The sequence below is a fragment of the Maniola hyperantus genome, chromosome 18 (assembly GCF_902806685.2).
Source record: "Maniola hyperantus chromosome 18, iAphHyp1.2, whole genome shotgun sequence".
NCBI classification, from domain to species: Eukaryota; Metazoa; Arthropoda; class Insecta; order Lepidoptera; family Nymphalidae; genus Maniola; species Maniola hyperantus.
The window spans coordinates 10521440-10545127 of record NC_048553.1 but is presented as its reverse complement, the minus strand read 5'-3'; the positions used below and the strand labels follow the sequence as shown (position 1 = coordinate 10545127).

The window sequence follows — 23688 nt, the reverse complement described above, 5'->3', positions numbered from 1 at the left end:
TGTTGGCATTCCTACTTCCTGTCAATTAAGTGTGTTACCATACGTGTAAATTTTCCACACATAAATGTATTTTTATCTTGTTATTTTACAATCACTATTTCAAAGAAATCATTATCAAATTATGCCCATTCAAGTAAATGTTGCCATTTAAATGGACATAATCATATTCATGTAAATAATTTTAACTTACTACAATCAATACTCCATACTAATAATATAAATGCGAAAGTGTGTCTGTCTGTTTTTCTGCTAGCTTTTCACGGGCCAAAAATTTAACCATTTTTGATGAAATTTGATACAGAGCTTACCTACATCCCGAGGATGGACATAGGGTACTTTATCCCGGAAAATCATTTCACAAGAGTTGCCACGACATTTTTAAAAACCTTTCACGCGGATATCATCGCGAGCATTTCAGAGGTATACCTAACTATGCAAAAATAAATCAAGTGGCGATGTTTTTTTGTTTTATCTTATAAAATTCCTTGTTAATTATTATAAACCAGAATAAATAAAAAGAATGTATTTGCTAAAAGTTTTGAGCTTTTATTTGTCAACTTGCTCCTACAATCCTACATACACTGTCTGAATTCTGATATTTTTAATGAAAATGACTATTCATTAGTTCGCACGAATTCACAAGCAGCATTATTTCAGATAAAGATTTTTATCTTCAATCCACCTTATAATATTCTGAAAACAACCTAGTTAGCCTTCACTCTTTCGATTTATTCCGATTACGGGACTATAACATCACCGATATGGCAACATAGTATTCAATTTTACCAACACTACAGCCAGAGCCCAGAGCTAAAAATAAAATCTCACTGTAGTAAACAGCAAAGCCTGGCAAAGCACCGAACTCGGTACGGTAACTCCTTGATTGATAATTTGATAAAATGAACATGGCGAAATATGAATTGTTAGTTCAGTTAAAAATTGTGAAAATACGTGCATTATTGTTAATGTTACTTATGTGTTAATTCGGTTTAGTGTCGTTTCGATCTAAGCGTTTCATTGAGAGTAATATAATTAAAGTTGTGTATACTTTTTGTTTGCTAAATATGGACGTAAATAAGTTAGCGGAGATTAAAGATGGCGATTCAACCCGTTCGCTGATATTAGTTGAAGCGCCATCTATGATGGAAGTGCCAAAACATAAATTGGAGAGAAGTGCAAGTGCTAAGAAAAAGAGAAGGCGCGGGAAGACAAAATGGAAAATCTCGAAGCCTTATCTAAAAGTGCCCTGGCAGGATAGACGAAAAATCGTTAATACTAAAAGGAATAATCGTTTTCGCAAACTAGCCCTATCTAAGACTCAGGCCCCATTCAATAACAATCAGTTTCTGATGGAAATTCACAAACCAGAACCAGAAAATAACTTGTATATCTTCAGAACACCTTCCGCTCGGACCAGAGAATCCAGTTTCAGTGTGGACTCGGAGGAAAACTACTTTTACTCTCTCCCAGAAGATGAGGAAGAATATTTGACAAAGGAATTTTCAAGTGTATACGAGGATGCACAATGTGAACGTTTGTCTAATATGTCCAAGAATGAACTGATCGAAGAGTATCTTTTACTTGAAGCTAAATATGATAATCTCGTAATGAGGAATGAACGTTGCAAGCCAAAAGAACTAGAAGACAATGAAGATATGACTGCAGTTGACAAGGAAATGTGCACAGATGCAGACAGTGTGGCGACTGACAGAGATACATCAGGTACGTCGGTTAACTCTGGCTCCATAGATGAATCTTCTTTATATGAAGTCATGCAACAGTTAAAGGAGCAAGAGCAACAAATCCGAGAGCTTCAAATGGCAAATGAGAAGTTGATCCTTGAAAACACTCACTTGAGGCGCAACCAAGGCTCAAGTGAGGACTCTGAGAGTGATAGCTCTTCTAGTTCAGATAGCTGCAGCAGTTCTAGTTGTTCCAGTCCAGAGCATGAGGCACCTGCGGAGAACGGTAATGGTGAGACTCTAAATGAAAATCACGTTCAAGAGAATGGAGAGCATAATGCAAGTAGTCCCCAACCTGTGCAACCAGTCGTCAATGGGTTTCATAGCCCAACTGAATAAATATTGAAAATGTTTGTTCCATATGTTTCAACTTTTGGTAGCAATCTTATTACTGGTGCTATTATTTATAAATGTTTTAGAAAGTAATTTGGTTGTACAAAATAAACTTAGTTAACTGGGTTAAAATAGTGCTGACCTTTTGAAAATGATAAGAGGTAACAATTTTTACACTGTCAGTTTTATGTATAGCCACATTAAAACAACAACCCAAAGTCTTAAGTTGCAACTATTTGTAGCATAAAGAGTTTACACTGGTTATTACAACTATTGGCTGTTGTGACCCAATAATCATGGTGTTATAACAGTTTTACTGTAGCACCAATAATATAGTTATTAAATATTCACAAAATGGTATTCATAATGCCACAGAATGTTTCTCAATCAAATGCAGTAAATAATAATCGTTAAAGAATGCAGGCTATATTCAAATGAGATTGGGCTTTTAGTAAGATTTTAATACATTTGCCTTGGAGTTTTTAAAAACCAGTTTGCTACCAAAGGCTATGGAATAGTCATATCAAGTTGTCATTAGGATGTAATAAAATTGATTTTATGCTAGATTAAGTGCTCATACCATAAAATATTTAAGCATATTATGTCAGCACGCTTGTTCTTTATTTTATGTCATAGTTAGAATAAGGCTGCAGCTTTATTGCAAAGTTTGTGATAATATTGCGACATCACAATATTGTTATTGACGAAAGGTCTTTACACATTAGATAGTTTTGATGCTGACTCCACTCTGTTTCAACTTACAGTACTTAAATAAAAGTAGATGCATGTGGTCTTAGCATCATGAATTTCTTTCAATTAAATATTAAAAATACCACTGCACTGGGGCCGAATCTCTTGTACATCTCAATAAACTAACATAAATCCAGTGCTATTCTTTTCCGCAAGCAACATTATGAAAGGGATAGCAATAAATTTAGACATGTCATTTTAGTTTAGAGATTGTGGTACAACAGAATTAGCCACAATGTATGGAACACAATATCAAGCTCACATTGCCATGCTTTACTGCAAGTTGAGTTGAAGTAGAATCAACATCGAGTGTGTTTAATGTGCAAAGACCTTAATTTTACTAAAACAATATTAAGGTCAATAGTGGACTAATCTTTTGATTATCACCAGTGTTTGTCTCAAAGTTTGGCAATAGGGCGGCTGAGAGAATGTAATTGTGAGATCTCATCTTAGATTTAGTGGAACATCTGTGATATCCTTGTGGATATGTTTTGAAGATGATACTAAGTAATAAACGGGTTGTGCTTTTTGCTTTCAGGTTGTAATAGTTGAAAAAGATCTATTATTAATAAAATCTTAAACCTGACAGTACAAAAGGTCTAATATCACAAATATCTGTTCTATGTTAAAAAGCAGTATTTGACATGGTTTTTAGTTTTCACTGTATCATTAACAGATTTCTACATTACCGCCTGTAAACCATAAAAATCATTTGTTAGAAATTGTAATTTTTAAGTTGATCAGTAATGGGACTGTTTTATGGGATATAAAAATTGCATCATCTCTATTGGCTCATATACTCCAGACCTGTAATCCAAAACTTGTGATTGAAGTAGCACGATCATAAGTATATAAGTACATAGTTGTTATTGACTGGTTGTAATTGTTGCAAACCTACATTTTGCATAATACACACTATACTGAAAGGGTGCAGCATGATAAAAAAAATAATCTTTTTTATTCGTATAAACTTTTACAAGCACTTACGAAGAGTCGGATGCATCTACCACTGGTTCGGAATGCCTTTCCTACCGAGAAGAACCAGCAAGAAACTCGGCGGTTGCTCTTTTCAAATATTTGATATAGTTACAAGATTATGCCATGTATAAAAAAAAAAAAAAAAAAAAATAGTATTTGCAGTCTTGTGCGTTGCTGGAACGAGCTGCAGGTCAAATCCACGCTCTTTTATCATTTAGATAATCTTCAATTGTGTAATATGCTTTTTTCAGGAGCATATTTTTAATAGATTTTTTTAAACTTGTGCAATGATTCTAATTGTCACATCAATTGCATCAAATTTTGTAATTCACGAGCAATAACTCTGTGATTCAGTTAATAGGGATGGTCGCAATTCACTTGATTTGACATTACTGTGTTTTGCATATTTAATAATTTTTAGAATTCTAAATGGAAAAAAAACTGAATGAAAAACTTGTCTTTTGTCATACTATTTATTGTAAGGTGTATTTTTTCATAATCAGTGTCATTATTTTGGGACATGAAAGTATTAAATGGTGTAATTTAAAGTAAATTATATAATATATTGTACACTATCCATAAAATGGATCTCACTTTTATATTTATATAGAGTAAGTAAAATAGGTATATACATATAATTATTGTAGAGTTATGACTAATATATTGTGTTTGATTGATTGAAATATGTAATACAAAGTTTGTTATGTTGTGTCAAAATAGTATTAGTATGATAAATAGAATGATAAGTCTTATGGCCAGCACTAACCAATGCTGCATCGCTCATTTAGTAACACACTGCATGCATAATGCGTAAAAAATGACTCCTCATCAACTTTATGTGCAATGTCAAAAGTAAGATTTCATGATTTCAGTCCTGAGTGAATCATACTTTGACATGACAGTTGACCTGTAGAGTTAAAATGGCGCGTGAAGAGTCATTTTTACGGACTATAATAAGTTCAAATGTGGGTGGTTGGGCATTTTCTGTAAAGAATATTTTTGTTAATCATGACAAAGAAATTCAAGAACTCTTATCAATTATATTTTAGGGCCATCACCCAGGGTGACTATAGCGCTACAGCTGCAGATTGATACATTTTGTTAGTAATCACATTGCATATTTTGTACACAGACCAGTGAGGAACTGCTACTGTATCGCTTGCGCCATGAAAGCCATTATTATAGTAAAAAAGTACTATATGGATAGAACATATTATTTTAAAGCCCAATAGAGATTTTTGCCCACATATTTGATGTTCAAGCTTTGGTTGGTTTGGCAGTGCAGCGTTGCTCAGTGGTGTCATTATTCAGGGGATAATAATTTTAAGTTGTCTTTCAGACAACAAATTAGACTACATTACACTTATGCTATAATATACAATTATATAACTGCTTTTTAAGTCTTAACTCAGCACAATAATTACTTGTTATTAAATTTATTTTTAAATGTCCTACACAATAATGGTTTGATAAGAAAATTGTTATCTCACTAGCAACATGTTGTCAACATTCATGCATTATGTATTTACTATTTAGCAATACCTAGCATTTGTGTTTGGCTGTGACTTCTTGCAATTTTTGACATTTGTTAAACTAGACTTCATCAAATTGGTATGACCTTGATGTCATTGGATGCTGGTATGCTTAGATTAAGGATTGGACTCCACTACACTCAGACAGCAGAGACAGACAGAACTAGAGTGAGGGAACTCTCGGTTTGATCCTGAATCAACAATATGTCAAATATTAGGCTATGGTGATGTGGCTATAAAAGAAAAATCTGGCCAATCTCCTATGGGCCTCCCTCAAGCTACTTGCCATTGGCGAAGTGCATTGTGCTGGTCTGGCACTACAAAAAGCCACCAAATAAGAAAGAAAAATAGGGCTACTTGCATCTAATGTACTAAAACATTTGACGCCTGCCAGTGACATTGAAGCCTCAACATTTTGTTGAAAGTTCCCGAACTGTTGCGAACTGTGGCAGAGAGCAATCCTTAATCCAAGCTAATGTAATATGGTTAATTTGTAATGTAAATTAAAGATAATAATTTTGCTATCATATATCTATTTCTCAGTATGGATTTCTTTTTTTTTTCTAGTAGTTTTTTAGCATGTTTAAAGTAGAATGTAGGCATAAATATTGTGGGCCACTTAAATAATGTTTGGCAGTTGTTTTGTTTTTCCTTGTTTTACACACTATTTTTGTTAAAGAGATAATGGCAAAATCAATCACTTTTAAAAAGACTGGATAATTTTGACCCTTTTTCTTCATTAATTTTATAAAAAAACATAAAAGCAGAAAATATAGTTTTATGAAAATATTTTTGCCCACATGCTTTATTAAGTTTACCTATGTAACTATGAATACTAAAATAAATGGAATATTAATTCATATTATCTCTTATTTCTTATATGAACACATCTTAACACTGTGGTCTTACAAGTGGGAGATCCCTGGTTCGATTTTTGGCAGGAGCAACATAGGAATTTATGATTTCTGAATATCTTTATAATTTACTAGGTGCCCTGGCAAACTTCGTTCCGCCTAACAGTCAAATCAAATTTTTTAAATTTTTCTCTCCATAAGAACCATCCTCGTACTGCAAGGAATATTATAGAAAAAGAATTAGCGAAATCGGTTCAGCTGTTCTCGAGATTTGCGATGAGCAACACATTTAGTGATTAATTTTTATATTGTAGATCTGGTCTGGTCATGTGGGAGGCTACGGCCTTGGCTAATTACCATCCTACCGGTAAACATGCTACCAAGCGATTGAGCCTTCCAATTCATGTCGTGTAAAAACCAAAAAAGAGTATGGGTTTAACAAAACTGCCATACCACTTCCAAGCTAGCCCGCTTCCATCTTAGACTGCACATCACTTACCAGTTACCACCTCATGAGATTGCAGTCAAGGCCTCAAGAATTTTACATCCTATTTTTGTCAAATATAAAAGTGCCTAATCTAAATTCAGATTATTAAAAACTAGCACTAAGAGTCATGAAGCCAGCAAAGAACATCTTTGTAACAAAATGATCTAATTTCACTCTATTCTTATCAAAATGTGGTAAACACAATTATGAAATCATCATACATTATTCTATTGGTACTAGATGATGCAAGTTTGTCCATGTGAGTTTAGGTTTTTTAAAAGTGGGGTGGTTTTTTAAGCTCTTTGATTTTCCAGGATGATAACAGCCTATTTGCTAATGCAATAATAAGGTAAAAGAAATGCTTTCACATATTTTATGATAATAAGTAGGTATGGATTAAATAAAATTAAGAGAGCATAATATAATAACTTTACAACATGCTCATTAAACTGTACCAGTCTATTTTAGTGTTTAAACTATCATGAGTGATTTCCATTATATACAATATCTGTCACCGGCTGTACTCTCTCTGTGTAAACTAGTCAGGCTAACGTCGACTAAATCCGTGAGTACAGCCGGTGACAGATATTGTATATAATGTACCAGTCTAGTTTTGCTTAAATAGTGGATTAGAATAACTGGATAACTGGCAAGAATGAAAATAGTGCTGTGCTAAGAGGGTTTCTTCTTCACTTTTGATTCAGGGGCATTTGGATTAACTCCTTTATAAAACTGCTTTAAAAGAGCCATTGCCTCATCAGCGCACAAATTACCAGTCAATATATAATTAGGTTCATAAAATTTTCTTACATCTAACACAGTGTAACCCCCAAATCTGTCATTGGCACAGCCATAGATGACTTCATGTACTTGCAAAATGTTCAGTGCAGCTGCACACATAATGCAAGGCTCGACAGTGACATAAACTACGATATTCCTAAAATAACTAGCATGGTCAATATTGTTGTTTTTACAGTACTCTATTACAGAATCAATACAGTTCATTTCTGCATGCCTGGTTGGATTTCGGGTAACATTCACACTGTTCCTGGATTCTGCCACAATGGTTTCATTGATAGTGAAAACGCACCCAACTGGTACTTCTTGAGCTTGTAGTGCCTCGGAAGCCAGCTCCAAGGCTCGTTTCATGAATTCGACCATTATGCCTGGATGAAGAAAGTTCTTACAAAACTGTGTACACTATTTAAATTTGGTGATTTATACTCTCTTGGGTGACATCATACAGTTAAAATCCGTTTATGGTTTAAGGTAGGATTGAAAAGTGAAACTTGAAATAAATAAAACGATTCATGATTCAAATTAATTTTTTTCGCCGCGATAACCTAAAAATTAATTTGACAGTGACATTTTAATGTTTAGATTTTTCAACTGGTTTTACGGCTCTGGGTTCTAGTCTTTCGAGCCTATTCACCATAGACATTTACTTGATTACTCAGATGCCAATGCTGGTCAAGCATTGTGACCAAGTGCCAACTAACTCTTTGAGCTGGTAGCATTAAATTTTAGGCGGGGTTTTTGTATTGTTTAAAAATTTCGCGTCAATCAATTAGAATAATTTATTTACGAAAAAAGTTGACATTATTTTCGTAATGATAATATCACAATCAACCGTCTTTAGGTCTTTACAGACAAGCTTAGAAAAGTAAAAAAAAATAGTCTCAATAATCACTAATATTTACATTTAAAAGAATAAAGTACACAAAGGTGGGTACTTATAATAGCCACTTTTAGGTTCCGATCATGCTGATCATAATTTTTTACTGAATATTAATTAGTTTTATAATATTTTAATAAATCATGCCTTTTTAATTCTTCCAAAGCTTTCTGTTCCCAATTATTATTATTCACACTCCTAGGGCTTGGATGGGATAAATACAGGATCTGTAAATCAAAATTAATTGAGTATATATAATAAATAATTAATACAGAAAAATTACAATTTTGAATTTTCAAACAATTCGAAAACAATTTTCTTTTTCACATAAGTACCTTAATTGAACTTGAAGGTAAATATTTTTTAATTGCTTTCTGGGCTCTGGTCTCACAGAATTTTCCTATTGCCACTATGATTTCCACTTCATACAATTTTAATATTTTCACGAAAATAGGATCACAAATATTGTATAAAGGTTCCATTTCTGATACCTGGGAAAGAGGAAACAATACAAACTGTAGTTACCATTATGGTCTTTATTTGCAAAAGTTAAATAAATAATTTAGTCTAAGCAATTCCACCAAAAAGCTGTGAAACCAACAAACACTTGCATTTTTAATAATTGTTATTGAAGGACAAATCAACAAACACTATTCCATTAATATAAATAGGGTACGTACCTAATACCTATACTAAAAGTTGAAATTTAAGGCTCCCCCACACAGCCACGTTATTATCGGTCGATAATATCGCATGCGTTATTGCGATATCTGTTTTCAGTACATTTTGTATTAGGATGGTCATGTAGTTACACACTGCTGCGATAATACGTCCCTACTTCCATTGCGGCGTTATTATCGCAGCAGTATGTAAACATGACCATCCTAATACAAAATGTACTGAAAACAGATATCGCAATAACGCATGCGATATTATCGATCGATAATAACGCGGCTGTGTGGGGGAGCCTTTAATCAGTATCAGTCAACTTTGTCTCCTATAACATGAGCTATGGTGCACATTACCCAAAGAAGCACCACCTCAAATTTTTAAAGTTGAAAAATACTTTCATAGTATATACTCCTCTGGTTTGACCTTAGCAAAATTATAAACTAAAGTACCTTAAAATCACCTGGAGTAAGATTACACCCATTGCTCTTCATCCACTGTTGGTTAATGTAATTGTACACAAAACTTGTTTCAAAAAACTTCACAGGTGTACCACATATGGTTTTGAGCAATCCCCAAAAACGTTTACCGCTCACCTACCAATTAAATTGAAGAATATTCATATCATTTTATAAATACTTAAAGTACAAACGCATTTGCGCTGAGCTGCGCGACGCGGCGCGGTAAATATAGTTTATATGGAGCAAAGCACACTTGAGCGATGCGGCGCGACACAGGGCAAATCCATACTAATATTATAAATGCGAAAGTGTGTCTGTCTGTCTGTCTGCTAGCTTTTCATGGGCCATCCGTTTAACCAATTTCGATGTAATTTAGTACAGAGGTAGCTTACATCTACAGCTATGTTTGTATGGAGGAAGCCACTGCCGCGTCGTGACACGCAGCGCAAATGCGTTTGGGTCTTTATTGAAATATAAATTAAATCAATAATAAGGTAAGGATAGAATAAGGTTCAAAACCATCAATTTTTTCATTAATTCTTTTAACAGTCAGGGGTTAGTACTGTTCAATGAGGTTAATAAAATAAGTGGTGAATTGAAATTGCAAATAGAAGCTTAGGAAACTTAGGACTGATCTTTGGTGATGTTTTAGATACTATCGAGTTAGAAATGTGTTTTACTAGTTCTGATACGAAAGTTACCTCTGTCCTCTTGCAATCAAATCCATCTACAGGGCGCTCGCGAATTTCATGTGGTGGCTTATTAACTGGCCCTTCAATTCCTAGCCAATCTCTCACTGAACTTATTTCACCAAAGGGTACCTGTAAATATTTTTATACAACATGTTTTTATACTATATTTAGGGCGAAGTTTTTGCAACACAGATTGCGAAGCTCAAGTGGCAATAGGCAAGAACATAGTTCGAAAAACTGATAGACTATGAGGTCCCAAGGTGGTAGAATGGCGACCTAGAAAGCGCAGCATTGGCAAATCCCCACTAGGTCACATTAAACAAGTTGCAGTAGTTAAAAAAGGGTTTTTGAATGTAAATGTAAAATATAGGCGGTAAAACAATAAAAAATACAAACCCCGGTCTGAGACATCCCCCAAGGTCCAGGGTTCATTCCGAAAAACATTATCTTTTTCTTGGTATTACAGTATTTTCGTGCGTACATTTCAAAAGTATATCTTGCATATATAGAAGGATTGTATACGCATTTCACAGCTGGCGGTAATTTGAATTCATTGAGATCCTCGTTCATTTCGTCAGCTAATTCAAGAAATTCATCGCTTAAATCATTTGGACTTTCTTGGATCTTATTTGTTTCCTCAGACGAGAAAAAAGATGATACCACTTCAACCATCATTGCTTTGCTTCGATAGCTTTTAATTTTTTAAACTAACAAAGTCTGAAATATTTATTCATTGTAGCTACTACTGTTATGATACTTTCAAAGAGAATGTAATGACTACGTTTTTTGACACTTTTATGCAGTTAACCTTACTTGGGTAGAATAAAATCACAAGCTTTCAGTTTAGTCATTTATCATAAAGTTTTAACTAGAAATCGTAGAAAATTGTTTGTTTACGAAATTCACACAAACACCATTGATTTATAATATAGTGTGTTATCCACCGACCAGAATGTTATCTATGGATTTATAGATAGATATTACCACAGACTAATCTATGGATAAAACCACAGAGACTAACCCTTCTAACCAATGTACTCTGTGACTAAAACGTAGTAGGTATACTCTTTGATCTTAGACAAACACCCAAAAATATCTCGAAACAAACGTAGGTAGGTACCTATTCAACGTAGTAGTACATGGAAGTTCTTTGAACGTATTTTCTTCACCTGTGGTCGTAGATAGAGTAATAAAGGTAGATGCAGGAACATTTGCTTTCTCATTCGCACTATAAAGAGAGCACAGATAAAGTTACTAATGTGATAAACAGAGACGCAGCTAACCTATCTTTTGTCCCTTATCGTGTAACTGGTTTTTTTCAAGAATACATACAAGAAGTTGCATAACAAACTTTGGGAATTCGTGGCGTAATTGTATTTCTCATGAGTTAGTTACTTGTTTTCACATAAAAAACGTTTAATACAAATATTGTTGATCGGTTAATACAAATATTGACTACTAAACAATGGTAATAACTGTCATGTTATTCATCGTTACGTCGTGCTATCGCTTTCTCATACGTGGTTACACAGTTACTTAAATCTACCTATTATTCTATCTACGCCTGTGGTGTTCACTTTGTGTTCGTGTCTACGGTATCGCATGACCACCGACCAGAAAAAAGTGTCTACGGTGTCAACGTGATTATTTTTATACTCTTTGCTGTCTTCGTAGTTTGTACCACAGACTTTTAAGGGCTAGAACCCAGAGCCGTAAAAACAGTGAAATAAAAAGGTCAAATATAGTAGATAATCTATGAAAAAGGTAAAATCTTACCACAGACCAATATTATTATTTGATATTTGTATTTGGTTATTCGTCTGTGGTTTTTGTTATTTTTGCAGAACTTAGTTTTATTTTCTTTTTTTCAGTAAAAAATATATAACAAATAGTAATTGTATGATGACGAGGTGATGACTGATAGATGAGGTCATTACATTCATCGTGATTTCATGCCAGTCTGCATGTCGCCAACGCCAGTTTGCCTTCGGACTTCACGATGGAGGTTACGGACGATGTGATTCGCAATTTGTCTACGAAAGCTTCTCTACCAGTCGTATTTCGACAGTTCGTTAAAGACTGGCCAATTTGCGCATGGGATGAGAAAAAGTGGACTTCAGTTTTCGGTGAAAAAGATATACCTTTTCGATGTTTGAAAAAAAGTTTTGTTTCGGACGAACCATGTTGGGAGAGACGCTGCCAAGTGAAGAAGATGACGTTCAGCACCTTTTTAGGCGTTCTGAACACGAGCCAAGAGTGGATGTACTTTGATTACAAGTATCTTCATCAATGGTTCAGTAGCGACAGTGAATTATGTAAGGTAAATTTATTGTTGCTTACTGTAACATTATAATTAGAGTTAAATTTAGACAGAAATTTCCTACAGTTGCTAATCCTCCCATCCTCCCAACCTAGAGATCTTGAGCTTTGGTTCCCAGTAGAGTACTTAATAGTCTACTTAATTTATTTAGAGAATGATATAGTAATGGTTTCTATATTAACTTATATGAACGGGCACAAAAATTCAGTTCATATTCATAAGCTTAATTTACAGCAGTAGTTTTCAAACTAAGGCCTGTGGGCCAAGACTAGTTTTTTGACAGCAAGCTGAATGCCTTGTATCTGCTTTAACCATAGTTTATTATGACTACAGTGTATTTTTGATTCAAGGAAGCCAGATAAAATAATAAGCTATCAAATGTTTGTATCTTGACCCTTGGACCAGTGGAGAAATCATTGTGACCCTTAGGCTAATAAGTTTGAAAATCTCTGATCTAGAGGGCCAGGTTCCAATACCTGTTTCAGTCAGTTTAGGAATTTTCTTTTTCAAATTTCAGATATTTTAATTTTCATAATTTCTCCAAACACTTACAGTTTTGTAAACTTAAGAGAGAGACAGTGCACTAAAAAACTCAAACTTGAATGAAATGTTTGCACAAGATTGGCATTTATTGTTTAAACAAATGTTTGGCTGAACATTAAGCAGAGTCTATTGGTCAATCAATTCATTAGCTATAGCTGCTCACTGTCACTAGTTATAGCTTCATATTGTGCTGTAAATTAGATTTAAAAATTAATCATAAGTAGAAGTTTAACCTAGAATAATATTACTTATTAGCCCATAGGCTAGATGGTAGTAGTAATAAAGCTGCCATTTTATAATGGTGCTTTATGGTAGGAAAAAAAAAACAATATTGTGTTGTGTTAATTATCTCTATAATATAAAAATGAATCACAAAATGTGTTGGTCATCGCAAATCTCGAGAACAGCTGAACTGATTTCGCCAATTCTTTTTTTATAATGCTCCTTGAAGTAAGAGGATGGTTCTTACGGAGAGAAAAATTTAAAAATTTGAATCGACTGTTAGGCGGAAGTTGGAATGAATTTCGCCAGGGCAGCTAGTTATTTATCAAATAACTTAACCATCATTGTTACAGACAATATCGTGGAAGCAGTTTGGATACCCTGACAAAGGGCCTGCAGACACTACCCTATGGGTGGGAAGCCAAGGTGCTCACACGCCCGCCCATCAAGACACCTACGGTTACAATATAGTTGCACAAGTTCATGGAAGGTGATCTAGTGGTAGATTAAGAGACAATTCAAAAGCGCTTGTAAAAGTTCATTTGTGGATAAAAAATCTTTTTATTTCTAACAATAATCAGTACCCTTATTATAAATGCGAAAGTGGGTTTGTTTGTTGGTTTATTGGTTTGTTGGTTTGTCCTTCAATCACGTCGCAACGGTGCAACGGATTGACGTGATTTTTTGCATGGGTATAGATAAAGACCTGGAGAGTGACATAGGGTCCTTTTTATCCCGGAAAATCAAAGAGTTCCCACGGGATTTTAAAAAACCTAATTCCACGCGGACGAAGTCGTGGGCATCAGCTAGTAATACCATAAAAATAAAATCTAAATAATATTGCAATGTATTTTTGAAAAATATTCCAACCCACAATCAAGTCAAAATTGAGATATTATGAAAAACTTTAGGTTGATTCTGGAAAACACGCATTTCTATTGTTGTGATTGGCTGAATTTATGGTACTCTTGTTGCAACAATGCATTTTAGCCAATAGAGAAAGAGTGTTGCCCAATCAGATGTGATTGCGATTGTGACACTATCACTGTCATTTCACTGTATGTAATCTATTATTACCCAATATGGTGTGATGACGGAAAAATGGCATCTCACATTGCAAAAGAAATATCCTGATTATATTATCCTAAATATTTATTTTGTGATGCAATATGTCATTTTACCGTAATCTCTGAACTGCAACCGATATTTCATAATATCTCAACTTGCCTTGATTGTGGGTTGTAATGTTTTTCAAAAAAAAAAAAAACACCCAATTATAGTTATTAAAAATCATTAAGATCTTTTTAAACGATCTTTATCTATCATTTTTGTATTTTATTCTGATCAGTTGTTACCTTTTTCATTTTTTTAGGCTGAGCATAAAGTAATATATAACTTTGAATTTATAACTTTACAGGAACTTCTAATTTTACAGGAAACGCTGGCTTCTTTTCCCACCTGAAGCAGGTGGTCTGAAACCCACGAGAGTACCGTATGAGGAATCAAGTGTTTACAGTGAATTGAACTTCTACTGCCCAAATGACTTGGACGTATTTAATGGTGAATTATTTTATATACATTTTCATAAAATAAATTATTTTGATAAACCTCTAAATTAACTGACTATGATCCCAGGCATGCAGCTCAACTTTTGGAGTTCTGTGCATTTCAAAAGTTGAATATCATTTGCTTTAACGGTGAAGGAAAACATTGCCAGGAAACCTGCTTGCTTGAGAATTTTTCGTCATATTCTCAAAAGTCAGCAGTGTAAAGTCTGCCAATTTGCATTTGGCTAGCATGATGGACACCTAAAGCCACTAGTACTACGCACAAGACCAATTATTCTCACTGAAACGTTTTTGGAAGGTGCAACTAGTTTTAGCTTATCAGGGCGCATAATTTGTACTGTCATACTAATACACACATTCATAGAACGCGATTGTTTCGTACTTGCCTAATAAATGCCTATAATGTATACCTATGCCTAATAAACCCTTCTCATTGTGAGAGGAGAATGGGGCGGTGATTATTATTATTTTTAATAGACTAAGCAGCAATTTGCTGATGTGTCTATATCAGTAGTGCTTTGAGTTTTCCAAATGTTTGTCTAATCTATTCTTGAACTGGTTAACAGAACTTGACATAACCACATCCTTAGGCAATTTATTTCATATGTCAACAACTCTGTTGGTCAGAAAGTGTTGTAATGGATTTGACGATGGCAATTGATATTGTAGCTTCATATCATGTCCCCTAAATTTAGGATTGCTCCTTCTCAAATACACGCTCTCAAAATTTGGGACATTATAATAATTATTTAGTATTTTGTAAGTTTCAATTTGATTTCATGATTGAGATAATGATATATTATGATGGTAACTTGATAGGTTTGACGGGCGGTCGCTCGGTGGAGCTGCGCGCGGGCGACGCGTTGCTGGTGCCGCGCGGCTGGTGGCACTACGTGCAGAACCTCGACCCGCTCAACATCGCGCTCAACGTCTGGCTGCCTCATGTAACTATCGCAGAATTTATTTTTACTAGATTTCCTTGGAACGCTAGCTGTATGTGTGGACGAACTTGAACTTGGACCTTCCTGGCGCAATAGTAAGCACTATGTATGTCTTATTAGTGGGAGCTCCCGGGTTCGATTTCCGGGTAGGGTGGAGTTTTGTAATTTCTAAACTTTTCCTGGTCTGATCTGGTGGGGTAAGGTTTCTGCCGTGGCTAGTTTTCATCCTACCAGGAAAGCCATGCCACCAAGCGATTTAGCATTCCGGTAGGATGCTGTATAGAAACCAAAGGGTTTTATAATGGATTTAATAAAAACTGCCATAGGCTTCCAGAATAGCCAGCTTCCATCTTAGACTGTATCATCACTTACCGTCAGGTGATATTGCTCAAGGATTAACTTGTATCTGAATAATAAAAAAACAAGAACTTTGAAAGGGTTCAACGTTCATACTAAGCACGCTGAATCATTCTTTTTTTTCCAGGAAAAGGACAACTCCACGCAAATATCGGAAGCTTTAATAAAAATATTAATAGCACAAATATGTAAGGACCTGCCGCAGGAGACGGCAAAACTGCTGGTCAATCCAAATGAGGTACCTACATATGTAATTTTTTTACTAAAAAATGCTTTGTGCGATCGTAAAATCTCATATCTCATTGTGATGGTAAATAACTTAGTCATAGATAAGATTTTCGAATTATAATAAATATATTACGATTTCCATATATAATTACCTGATGCCCGTGATTTCGTCCGCGTGAGTTTAGGTTTTTAAAATCCCGTTTTCCGGGATAAAAAGTAGCCTATATCAATCTTCAGGTCTTTAACTAATATACATGCAAAAATTCACGTCGATCCGTCGTTCCTTTGCGCCGTAATTGATGGACAAACCAACAACCAAACACTTTCGCATTTATAATAATTATGGGTAGTGAATAGTGATTGATGCATAGTAATCGGTAATAGGATAATAATATGCAGCTGTGCAAGCTTATGTGCAAGTCACGAAGATGAGTCAATACTTGACTTATATGGCCTATGATTAGTATTGACATCATGCTCTAGGCATAAAAACTTACAAATGACCATGACAAAGGATATATTATTACTGGGAAACCACCAACCATATGAAACCACTTATTTGAAGTGCTTTTTTACATTTTAATAAGATTTTTTTACATTTTTTTACAAAACCAGATTTATAATTTATGAATTAATTCTTAGGTGGCTATTAGACGGTTAATTTTGGGTCAAATTAATCTTAATAGATTAACTAAGCCATATTGTCAAAAATCCTACAAAACTCTTTGGCTCTCATGATAAAATTACAAAGCAAATGAAAAGAGCCAGAAAAGCTCAGTAGTTTTTTAATAAGTAACATATGTTACAATAGCTATATTAATGTATCAAATCAATATACTATCTTTGGTCAGCTGAATGTTAGGGTAAGCCCGAACTGCGAATTTCGTGCGCGTGGACTACACAAACTTTAAACCCCTATTTCACCCCCTTAGGGATTGAATTTTCAAAAATCCTTTCTTAGCGGATGCCTACGTCATAATAGTTATCTGCATGCCAAATTTCAACCCAATCAGTCCAGTAGTTTGAGCTGTGCGTTGATAGATCAGTCAGTCAGTCACCTTTTCCTTTTATATATTTAGATATGGAAATTGTATAGAGCCGCACGCGTCCAAGCTTCTTACACTTCTTTCAATTAAATCTCAAAAAATCCACTTGCACCTAAAAAGTTGAAGCTTACATTTCCATTTACTGTGAGTCGAGTCAGAGTAGAATCGAGTCATGTGCAAAAATCTTAAGTGTTTACACATTGCTAAGATTTTTATACTTTTTTATTGAGAATGTTAAGTAGGTACAAGAAAATTTGTGTCATTTCAAATTTAAAAATTATTTCAAAATTATATTGCAAAACTGATTTCATTGATTTAGATTTCAATGAATTAGCTTTTCATGGCCGCCTTAGAAAGTGTGCAGGTGGTAAAGTCACGGGTAAAAGCTGGCTCAAAATAATTTATTGTTCCAGGATGACATATCGGATACACCTTTAGCAGTACTGTTTCTACAACTAGAAACAGTAGTCAAAACTTATTTAGACAAAAAGCGTAAAACTCGACGAGTGAAGCGTCAAAAAACTCGCGAGGACAACTCTACGGAGCCAGATATAGAGGAATTTGATCTCAAAGCTTTACTAGACAATCACAAGAATAAGTTAGAAATAGTTCCTACGATAGCAAGTAGCGATATAGTTGATTTGATAAAGAGGAATATTAGAGAGTTTGTTAATAATAAGGTTCAAGATGAAGACGAAGTCGAGGCTGGTACGAGCAGTCTTTGTCTGACAAAGGCTGTTATTGACTCGTTCAGTCAATCGGATGTTATCGATCTTGTTAAACAAAATCTTTTTGCTAGACTTGGTTAGTCTGTGCAATTTGTGAAAAATGGCGGCAAATTTAAAAAAAAATAAGTCGTGCATCCTCATACTAACTAGGACAATTAAGGTGTCTGATGTTCTTATTCTTAAAGAATAAGAGAAATGCATGAGGCAAAAATTCTACCAAGACGTTTATTTCTAGTTAATCCGGGCCCCGGAGTATACTCGACCAATTTTTTTTTATTTGCCGCCATTTTTCAATTGGCTTTTATTTGACAGACTAATGTATAGCCTGTGAATGGCAGATAATTTTTTTTTAAAGAAAATTAGATCTCGAATCGACTACTCCAGTTTGTGAATAATCATCATGATTAACCCATCACCGGCTCACTACAAAGCGCGGGTCTCCTCTCGGAGTGAGAAGGGTTTTGGCCATAGTCTACCATGCTGGCCATGTGCGGATTGGTAGACTTCACACACCTTTGAGAACATTATGGAAAACTCTCAGGCATGCAGGTTTCCTCACGATGTTTTCCTTCACCGTTAAAGCAAGTGATATTTAATTAATTAAAACGCACATAACTCCGAAAAGTTAGAGGTGCGTGCCGGGATCGAACCCCCGACCTCCGATTAGAAGGCGGACGTCCTAACCACTAGGCTATCACAGCTTGTGAGTAATAATAAGGTTTAAAATGCAAACAAAGTTGAGACTGGCACAAGCAGCCTTTGTCTAACAAAGGCTGCCTAGTTCAGTCAGATCCTTAGAATAAGGACTAAATGTTTTTTTGTTAAACTAGGTTATTTTGTGCAATATGCTTCTTTATAGTCTTTAACAGACAAATTCTATATACTGACAATATAATTTTTATGAAGGTGTATTTACACATTCTCAATGGAGGGTCCCGTATGGCGAGCCGGGACGCAGGCTATTTATTTGCTCATTCATGTCCGGTCTCGTTTCGCAACTGCGTGGTTGTGTGATTATGTCTATGACATTAGCGGCGAGCGTCAAGACGCGCCAACTCGAATGTGTAAATGCAGGGTTATTAGGATTTGATTTTTTTTTATATCATGAAAGACAAATTAGTTTTTGACTGAAAAAATCTTTTCTTGATTGGGTGAACTCATGTGATTGATCTCTTTTAGTATTTTAGTAAACTTACATGTTTCAAAAGCAATTTTTAGGTAGGTACATGATTACTTAAAGAAAGTAGGTACCTACTGACAGGCCGACATACATAAATGTAAAAGCCTGTTAATAAAAGATTTAAAAAAATGATACGATATTTTTTTTCTTACATTATCTACTAAGTTAATAAATTGTTGGTAACTTTTCGGATAACCGTGTAACCGTATAAGCGACGCGGATATAAAGTTTGATTTTTCCCACTTGTATAACATACATCAGTGTATATAGGGTGTCGCTTAAATTTTTTTGCGAGAAGCGAGCAGCGGTAGTGTGTTAAGAAAAATCTATTTCTATCGATCTTCAGTTGTCTACCGTATTTTATACAGGGTGTAACCAGAACGCTGGCAAAAACGAAGACAGGTGATAGTACTGATGATTATTGATATGATACCATAAAAAAACGTAAAAATTACGTATATTTTTTATTTAATTTGTCGCGTTACGAAAAGTTCACGATATATTGCAAATAAAATATCTAACTAACGTTAGAGGTCAACGAACGTTGCGTAAGTAGGTCACTCGGAGTCAATGCCACGTTGTAGGTGGAGCATTGACCCGAGTTTTGCACGCTATACATTGCGGGTTTGAAAAATACTAAATCACTAAAACTACAAAATGAGGCAAATGGTTATTGGTATTGGATTGTGTTTAGGTAGTATAACAATGGGGCCGATTCTCTTGTACTCAATCTCTAAACTAAACTAAATTAACAAGTCTAAATCTAGTGGTATCCTTTTCCGCAAGCAACATTATGACAGGCATAGCAATAGATTTAGACGTGTCATTTTAGTTTAGTTTAGAGATTGTGTACAAGAGAATCGGCCTCATTAACGCTAAGTTTTTGCTAGCGATCTGGTTACACCTGTATTGTCCGTCTCTACGTGTGTCGCAGTGGTGTTTGCATTCACCATGGTAGCACGGTGCCACTTCGATTCATTGATTTTCAATTCTTGGCAAGTTCAAATCTATCTTAGTAGTCCATACAGTGCCTCAAAAACGTATTGCATCGACTTGACTTTCCGCCTTCATTAAAATACCAGCTAAGTTACTTATAAGTAGAAAATCTAGTCTAAGTATTGTTTTAGTGTTTTTTTAATATATCGCAAACATTGCAAGAAACAATAGCCGTAGAAAGTTTATTACGGCTAGTGTTTCTTGCGTTACACTATTCTTAAGTTAAGTAAGTATAAATTTTAAATAAATATTTTAATAATATAAAGTGTTTGAAACTATGCTCTTAATTTTATAGAAAATGGGTGTAGTTTAAGCTAAGCTAAGCTTAAAAGCTTAAATAGACATATTATCTGTGCGTAAAAGTCTGTTTCGTTCTACGAAGGACTCAACATTTGTTATTTCTGTTTCAGTTTTTGCTATTTAGTTCTCTATTCCTAACATCCATGATAAAAAAGATTAAAAAAATTAATCAAAAGTGTAGGTGTAATGCTTGACTGATGGCTCGTGAGGTTGGGTTGGGTTGAGCGACGTTGAATTTTTGAATTCTTTGAGTTTTACATCGCGTCGTCCGTCATTCTCCCGCAACCCGCGCCCTAAACTTCACGTGTCGTCTCATTGAATGGTATAGTACAGTGCGCGACCAAAAGTAATGTACATCGACATTTAGAAGGAGATAGCTGATTTGTAGAGCCCTGTCCCTGCCATTGAGACTGACAAAACTTCATATAGGTATGAGTGACTGAGACAACGCCGAACAAACGCTCTACAAAGCCGAAATGTCATTCTAAAGGCCGATGTACATTAGTTTCTGCCGCGTACTGTACGTCCTGTAAATCGAGTCCTAAATTAAAAAGCGGATTTTTTTTAGTATATCCCTTTATTTATCTTTGGAAGGTTTGCTAGCCTTGATGTAGGTGCGGTAGTAGAAATCGCTGAACAGGATGACCATGAACAGGTTCTGCGGGATGAGGATGTAGGCCGGCTGACGCGGGAAGCGGCACTCGTTGACCGCCACCAGCACGCAGAAGTGAAGCAGCAGTATGGAGAACTGGAGCTGGAAATACCAAACGCATTCAGCGATCCTCGATCGTATGGTTTGGATAATTGAAAATCAAGTATAGTACGCACAGCCCACGCGCTAACCCGGTGCGAGCAAGCGACAACGCACGACCACGGCATTTAAATTGAATTATAACGTTATTCAACAGTTTTGGCTTGAAGTAGTCGGGTAAAAAAATCACTGCAAACAAATTGAGCAAATACGACGCTGAAGAGTCGGCCTATGTCTGTCGGGGTGCGGGGCGGGTCTCGAGACTAGGCCTCCTTGCCCGAGCATTTCACAGGTAGCGCCCCGCTGCCTGGCTCCAGCTACAGAAGCTCGCAAGGTAATGGACGTCAGAACGGCGGTCTCGGGTGAAGTGAGACAAAACCGTGGTGATGCATACGGCATACCATACCTACAATCACTGTGTTCCTATCCATTTCTGATCGACCGAAGAGGGCGCGACGGGATTTCGCGGGGAGTGCGTGATACTTCTACTGTCTATGTAAAACACTAACTTTTCATGGCGTCAAAATATATTTTGGAACCAGTACACTTACAATTTGTACTTGAGTGACATGTTTCTTCCACCAAAGGGACTGCTTGTAGGAGTCGTCCCAGACTGTGAGCAAGTAATACATGTACATGATGATGTGGACGAACGAGTTCACCACCACCAACAACGAGGTGTGCCCTCCTGGAAAACATTTGAAAATAAGATTTAATTTCATCATATCATCCTGCAGTAAAAAGACCTTTTAATCTATGTATAGTTATCTAGGTATAGTTCGCGACAGGTCGAGATGGCAATTTTCTAGTGAGAAATGCATGGAATTTCTCTATAACGTAAAGCACGTTCAAGAGCCTCAATAGCTCAATCGGTAAAGGAGTGGACTGAAAACCGAAAGGTCGACGGGTCAAAACCCGCCCGTTGCACTATTGTGGTACCTACTCCTAGCACGAGCCTGACGCTTAGTTGGAGAGGAAAGGGGAATATTAGTTATTTAATATGGCTAATATTCTTAATAAAAATAAATAAATAAAAAACAGCCTCAACTGAGAACATAATTAATAGGCAGACAGAGACACTTTCGGATCACGCTAATAAGATGAAAGTGTGTGTGTATGTATGTATGTATGTATGTATGTTTACAATATTACTATGGAGGTGTGTACTATTATAGGTAGCTACCTGCGCTACTCTTACTTGGTGGGGGGAAAATAAAATAAAGCGGAATTTTAGTCATGGTCTTAAATGGTCTGTGGTGTATACATACCTGGCAGCCATTTGACCATTCCCCACGCAACGGCGACCATTCCAAAGTGATGATACACGTGTAGAAATGACACCTGATTTTGTTTCTTTCGCAGGACAAAAAATACCTGGAAATGTAAAAATATTCATTATTCTATGGCATTGAGAGACAAAGATAGATGATATCAGACGGTTCATTTGGGCTGATTGTCTCATTTCGTTTGTCACTTTTGATTCACTTCGTATTAGTTTCATTTCAAATTAACAAAAAAACGGCCACGTGCGAGTCGGAGTCATGCCCGACCGTCAGACCGTCTGTCTGTTACGTCGGTTACTATTAGTAACATACCGTATCGAACAGATCCGCGAGTTTAATGAGGAAGTACGCATAGCACACTTTCCACGCGTACTCGTCGGCCTGAGGCCCGTAGTCCAACGGTTGACACACCAGTGAGTAGTGGTTCAGCCATCCCAGCCGTAGACCCTGGAAAGAAGAACGAGACCTAACGTAAGCTAATTCAAAATTCTGAAATCATGATCTGAGACAGTCGCAGGCAGGCGGTCAAATAGTCGCAGGTAGTCGGTCAGAATGTCGCAATCAGTAGGTTAGAAACTCGCCGACTCGTTCAGTCTGAAAGTCGCAGACAGTCTGAAGAAAACCTGTTAAAAGACGATCCACCCAAGGTGGTACACCACCGGGCGACTACCTACTTAACAAATCTAATGACATGTCTTTTGTTAAAATCTACCTACCAGTTTAGGCTATAGGTATGCGGCACCGACCATAATTTTTTGTGACGTCACCCACCCCGTGTCACTCCCACAATTAAGACGAATTTAACAAGACCTCATTTTGTTAAAAGCATGGAACCAGTTTAGCTTATTAAAATCATTCAAAATACATTATCTTCCTTCGGGTGCTTTGTGGACTGTGGTAAAAATGAGACATAGGCCAGTCCTTAAAGCCAAAACCCGAAAGTAATAATTAGTAACTTGATGAAATTGTAGGGGGTTTTTAAAGAAGGTAAAATAACTTACTGTGTGATTTTGCAGCGTTCTGGGGTGTACGGAAAGGGTTGAAAAGGGGTG

General features: G+C 35.8%; 5 protein-coding genes across 6 annotated transcripts in view; 2 read left to right on the top strand and 3 right to left on the bottom strand.

The window, feature by feature from the left end:
* Positions 1-827: 827 nt before the first annotated feature.
* Positions 828-6195, top strand: Hexim (Hexamethylene bisacetamide inducible). The gene has a single exon (XM_069504706.1). It carries the CDS (start codon positions 1065-1067, stop codon positions 2079-2081), a length of 1017 nt encoding a protein of 338 aa, XP_069360807.1. The 5' UTR covers positions 828-1064; the 3' UTR covers positions 2082-6195.
* Positions 4413-8134, bottom strand: LOC117990739 (tRNA-specific adenosine deaminase 2). The gene is made up of 2 exons (XM_034978228.2): positions 7280-8134; positions 4413-7184 (listed from the first exon to the last, which is right to left on the bottom strand). Exon 1 carries the CDS (start codon positions 7835-7837, stop codon positions 7349-7351), a length of 489 nt encoding a protein of 162 aa, XP_034834119.1. The 5' UTR covers positions 7838-8134; the 3' UTR covers positions 4413-7184; positions 7280-7348.
* A 101-nt stretch (positions 8135-8235) lies between these two features.
* Smug (Single-strand-selective monofunctional uracil-DNA glycosylase) lies at positions 8236-11129 on the bottom strand. Its single transcript, XM_069504707.1, has 5 exons — positions 10570-11129; positions 10183-10302; positions 9473-9616; positions 8687-8842; positions 8236-8578 (listed from the first exon to the last, which is right to left on the bottom strand). Exons 1-5 carry the CDS (start codon positions 10846-10848, stop codon positions 8465-8467), a joined length of 813 nt encoding a protein of 270 aa, XP_069360808.1. The 5' UTR covers positions 10849-11129; the 3' UTR covers positions 8236-8464.
* Positions 11130-12002: 873 nt separating this feature from the next.
* Positions 12003-19438, top strand: HSPBAP1 (HSPB1 associated protein 1). Its single transcript, XM_034978214.2, has 6 exons — positions 12003-12493; positions 13612-13748; positions 14694-14818; positions 15646-15770; positions 16252-16362; positions 17812-19438. The coding sequence occupies exons 1-6, from the start codon at positions 12173-12175 to the stop codon at positions 18205-18207; spliced, it is 1215 nt and encodes a 404-aa protein (XP_034834105.1). The 5' UTR covers positions 12003-12172; the 3' UTR covers positions 18208-19438.
* A 1722-nt stretch (positions 19439-21160) lies between these two features.
* LOC117990738 (very long chain fatty acid elongase 7-like) overlaps positions 21161-23688 on the bottom strand; it is a 7945-nt gene continuing 5417 nt past the window's right edge. For both annotated transcript variants that reach the window (XM_034978226.2, XM_069504569.1), the window contains 4 exons: positions 22949-23083; positions 22622-22727; positions 21905-22041; positions 21161-21356 (listed from right to left, as the gene is read on the bottom strand). In XM_034978226.2, coding sequence (XP_034834117.1) covers positions 21180-21356; positions 21905-22041; positions 22622-22727; positions 22949-23083 — 555 coding nt within the window. In that variant the 3' untranslated portion in view covers positions 21161-21179. The remainder of the gene's footprint in view (positions 21357-21904; positions 22042-22621; positions 22728-22948; positions 23084-23688) is intronic.

Excerpts from the sequence above, each read along its gene's own strand:
- Hexim (XM_069504706.1), top strand. The coding sequence starts at position 1,065 with ATGGACGTAAATAAGTTAGCGGAGATTAAAGATGGCGATTCAACCCGT.
- LOC117990739 (XM_034978228.2), bottom strand. The coding sequence starts at position 7,837 with ATGGTCGAATTCATGAAACGAGCCTTGGAGCTGGCTTCCGAGGCACTA.
- Smug (XM_069504707.1), bottom strand. The coding sequence starts at position 10,848 with ATGATGGTTGAAGTGGTATCATCTTTTTTCTCGTCTGAGGAAACAAAT. Across the intron at positions 10,303-10,569 it reads GGGGGATGTCTCAGACCGGG|GTACCCTTTGGTGAAATAAG; the intron begins GTTTGTATTTTT and ends AAATATTTACAG. Across the intron at positions 9,617-10,182 it reads TTGATTGCAAGAGGACAGAG|GTGAGCGGTAAACGTTTTTG; the intron begins GTAACTTTCGTA and ends TTTAATTGGTAG.
- HSPBAP1 (XM_034978214.2), top strand. The coding sequence starts at position 12,173 with ATGGAGGTTACGGACGATGTGATTCGCAATTTGTCTACGAAAGCTTCT. Across the intron at positions 12,494-13,611 it reads GCGACAGTGAATTATGTAAG|ACAATATCGTGGAAGCAGTT; the intron begins GTAAATTTATTG and ends TCATTGTTACAG. Across the intron at positions 14,819-15,645 it reads TGACTTGGACGTATTTAATG|GTTTGACGGGCGGTCGCTCG; the intron begins GTGAATTATTTT and ends GTAACTTGATAG.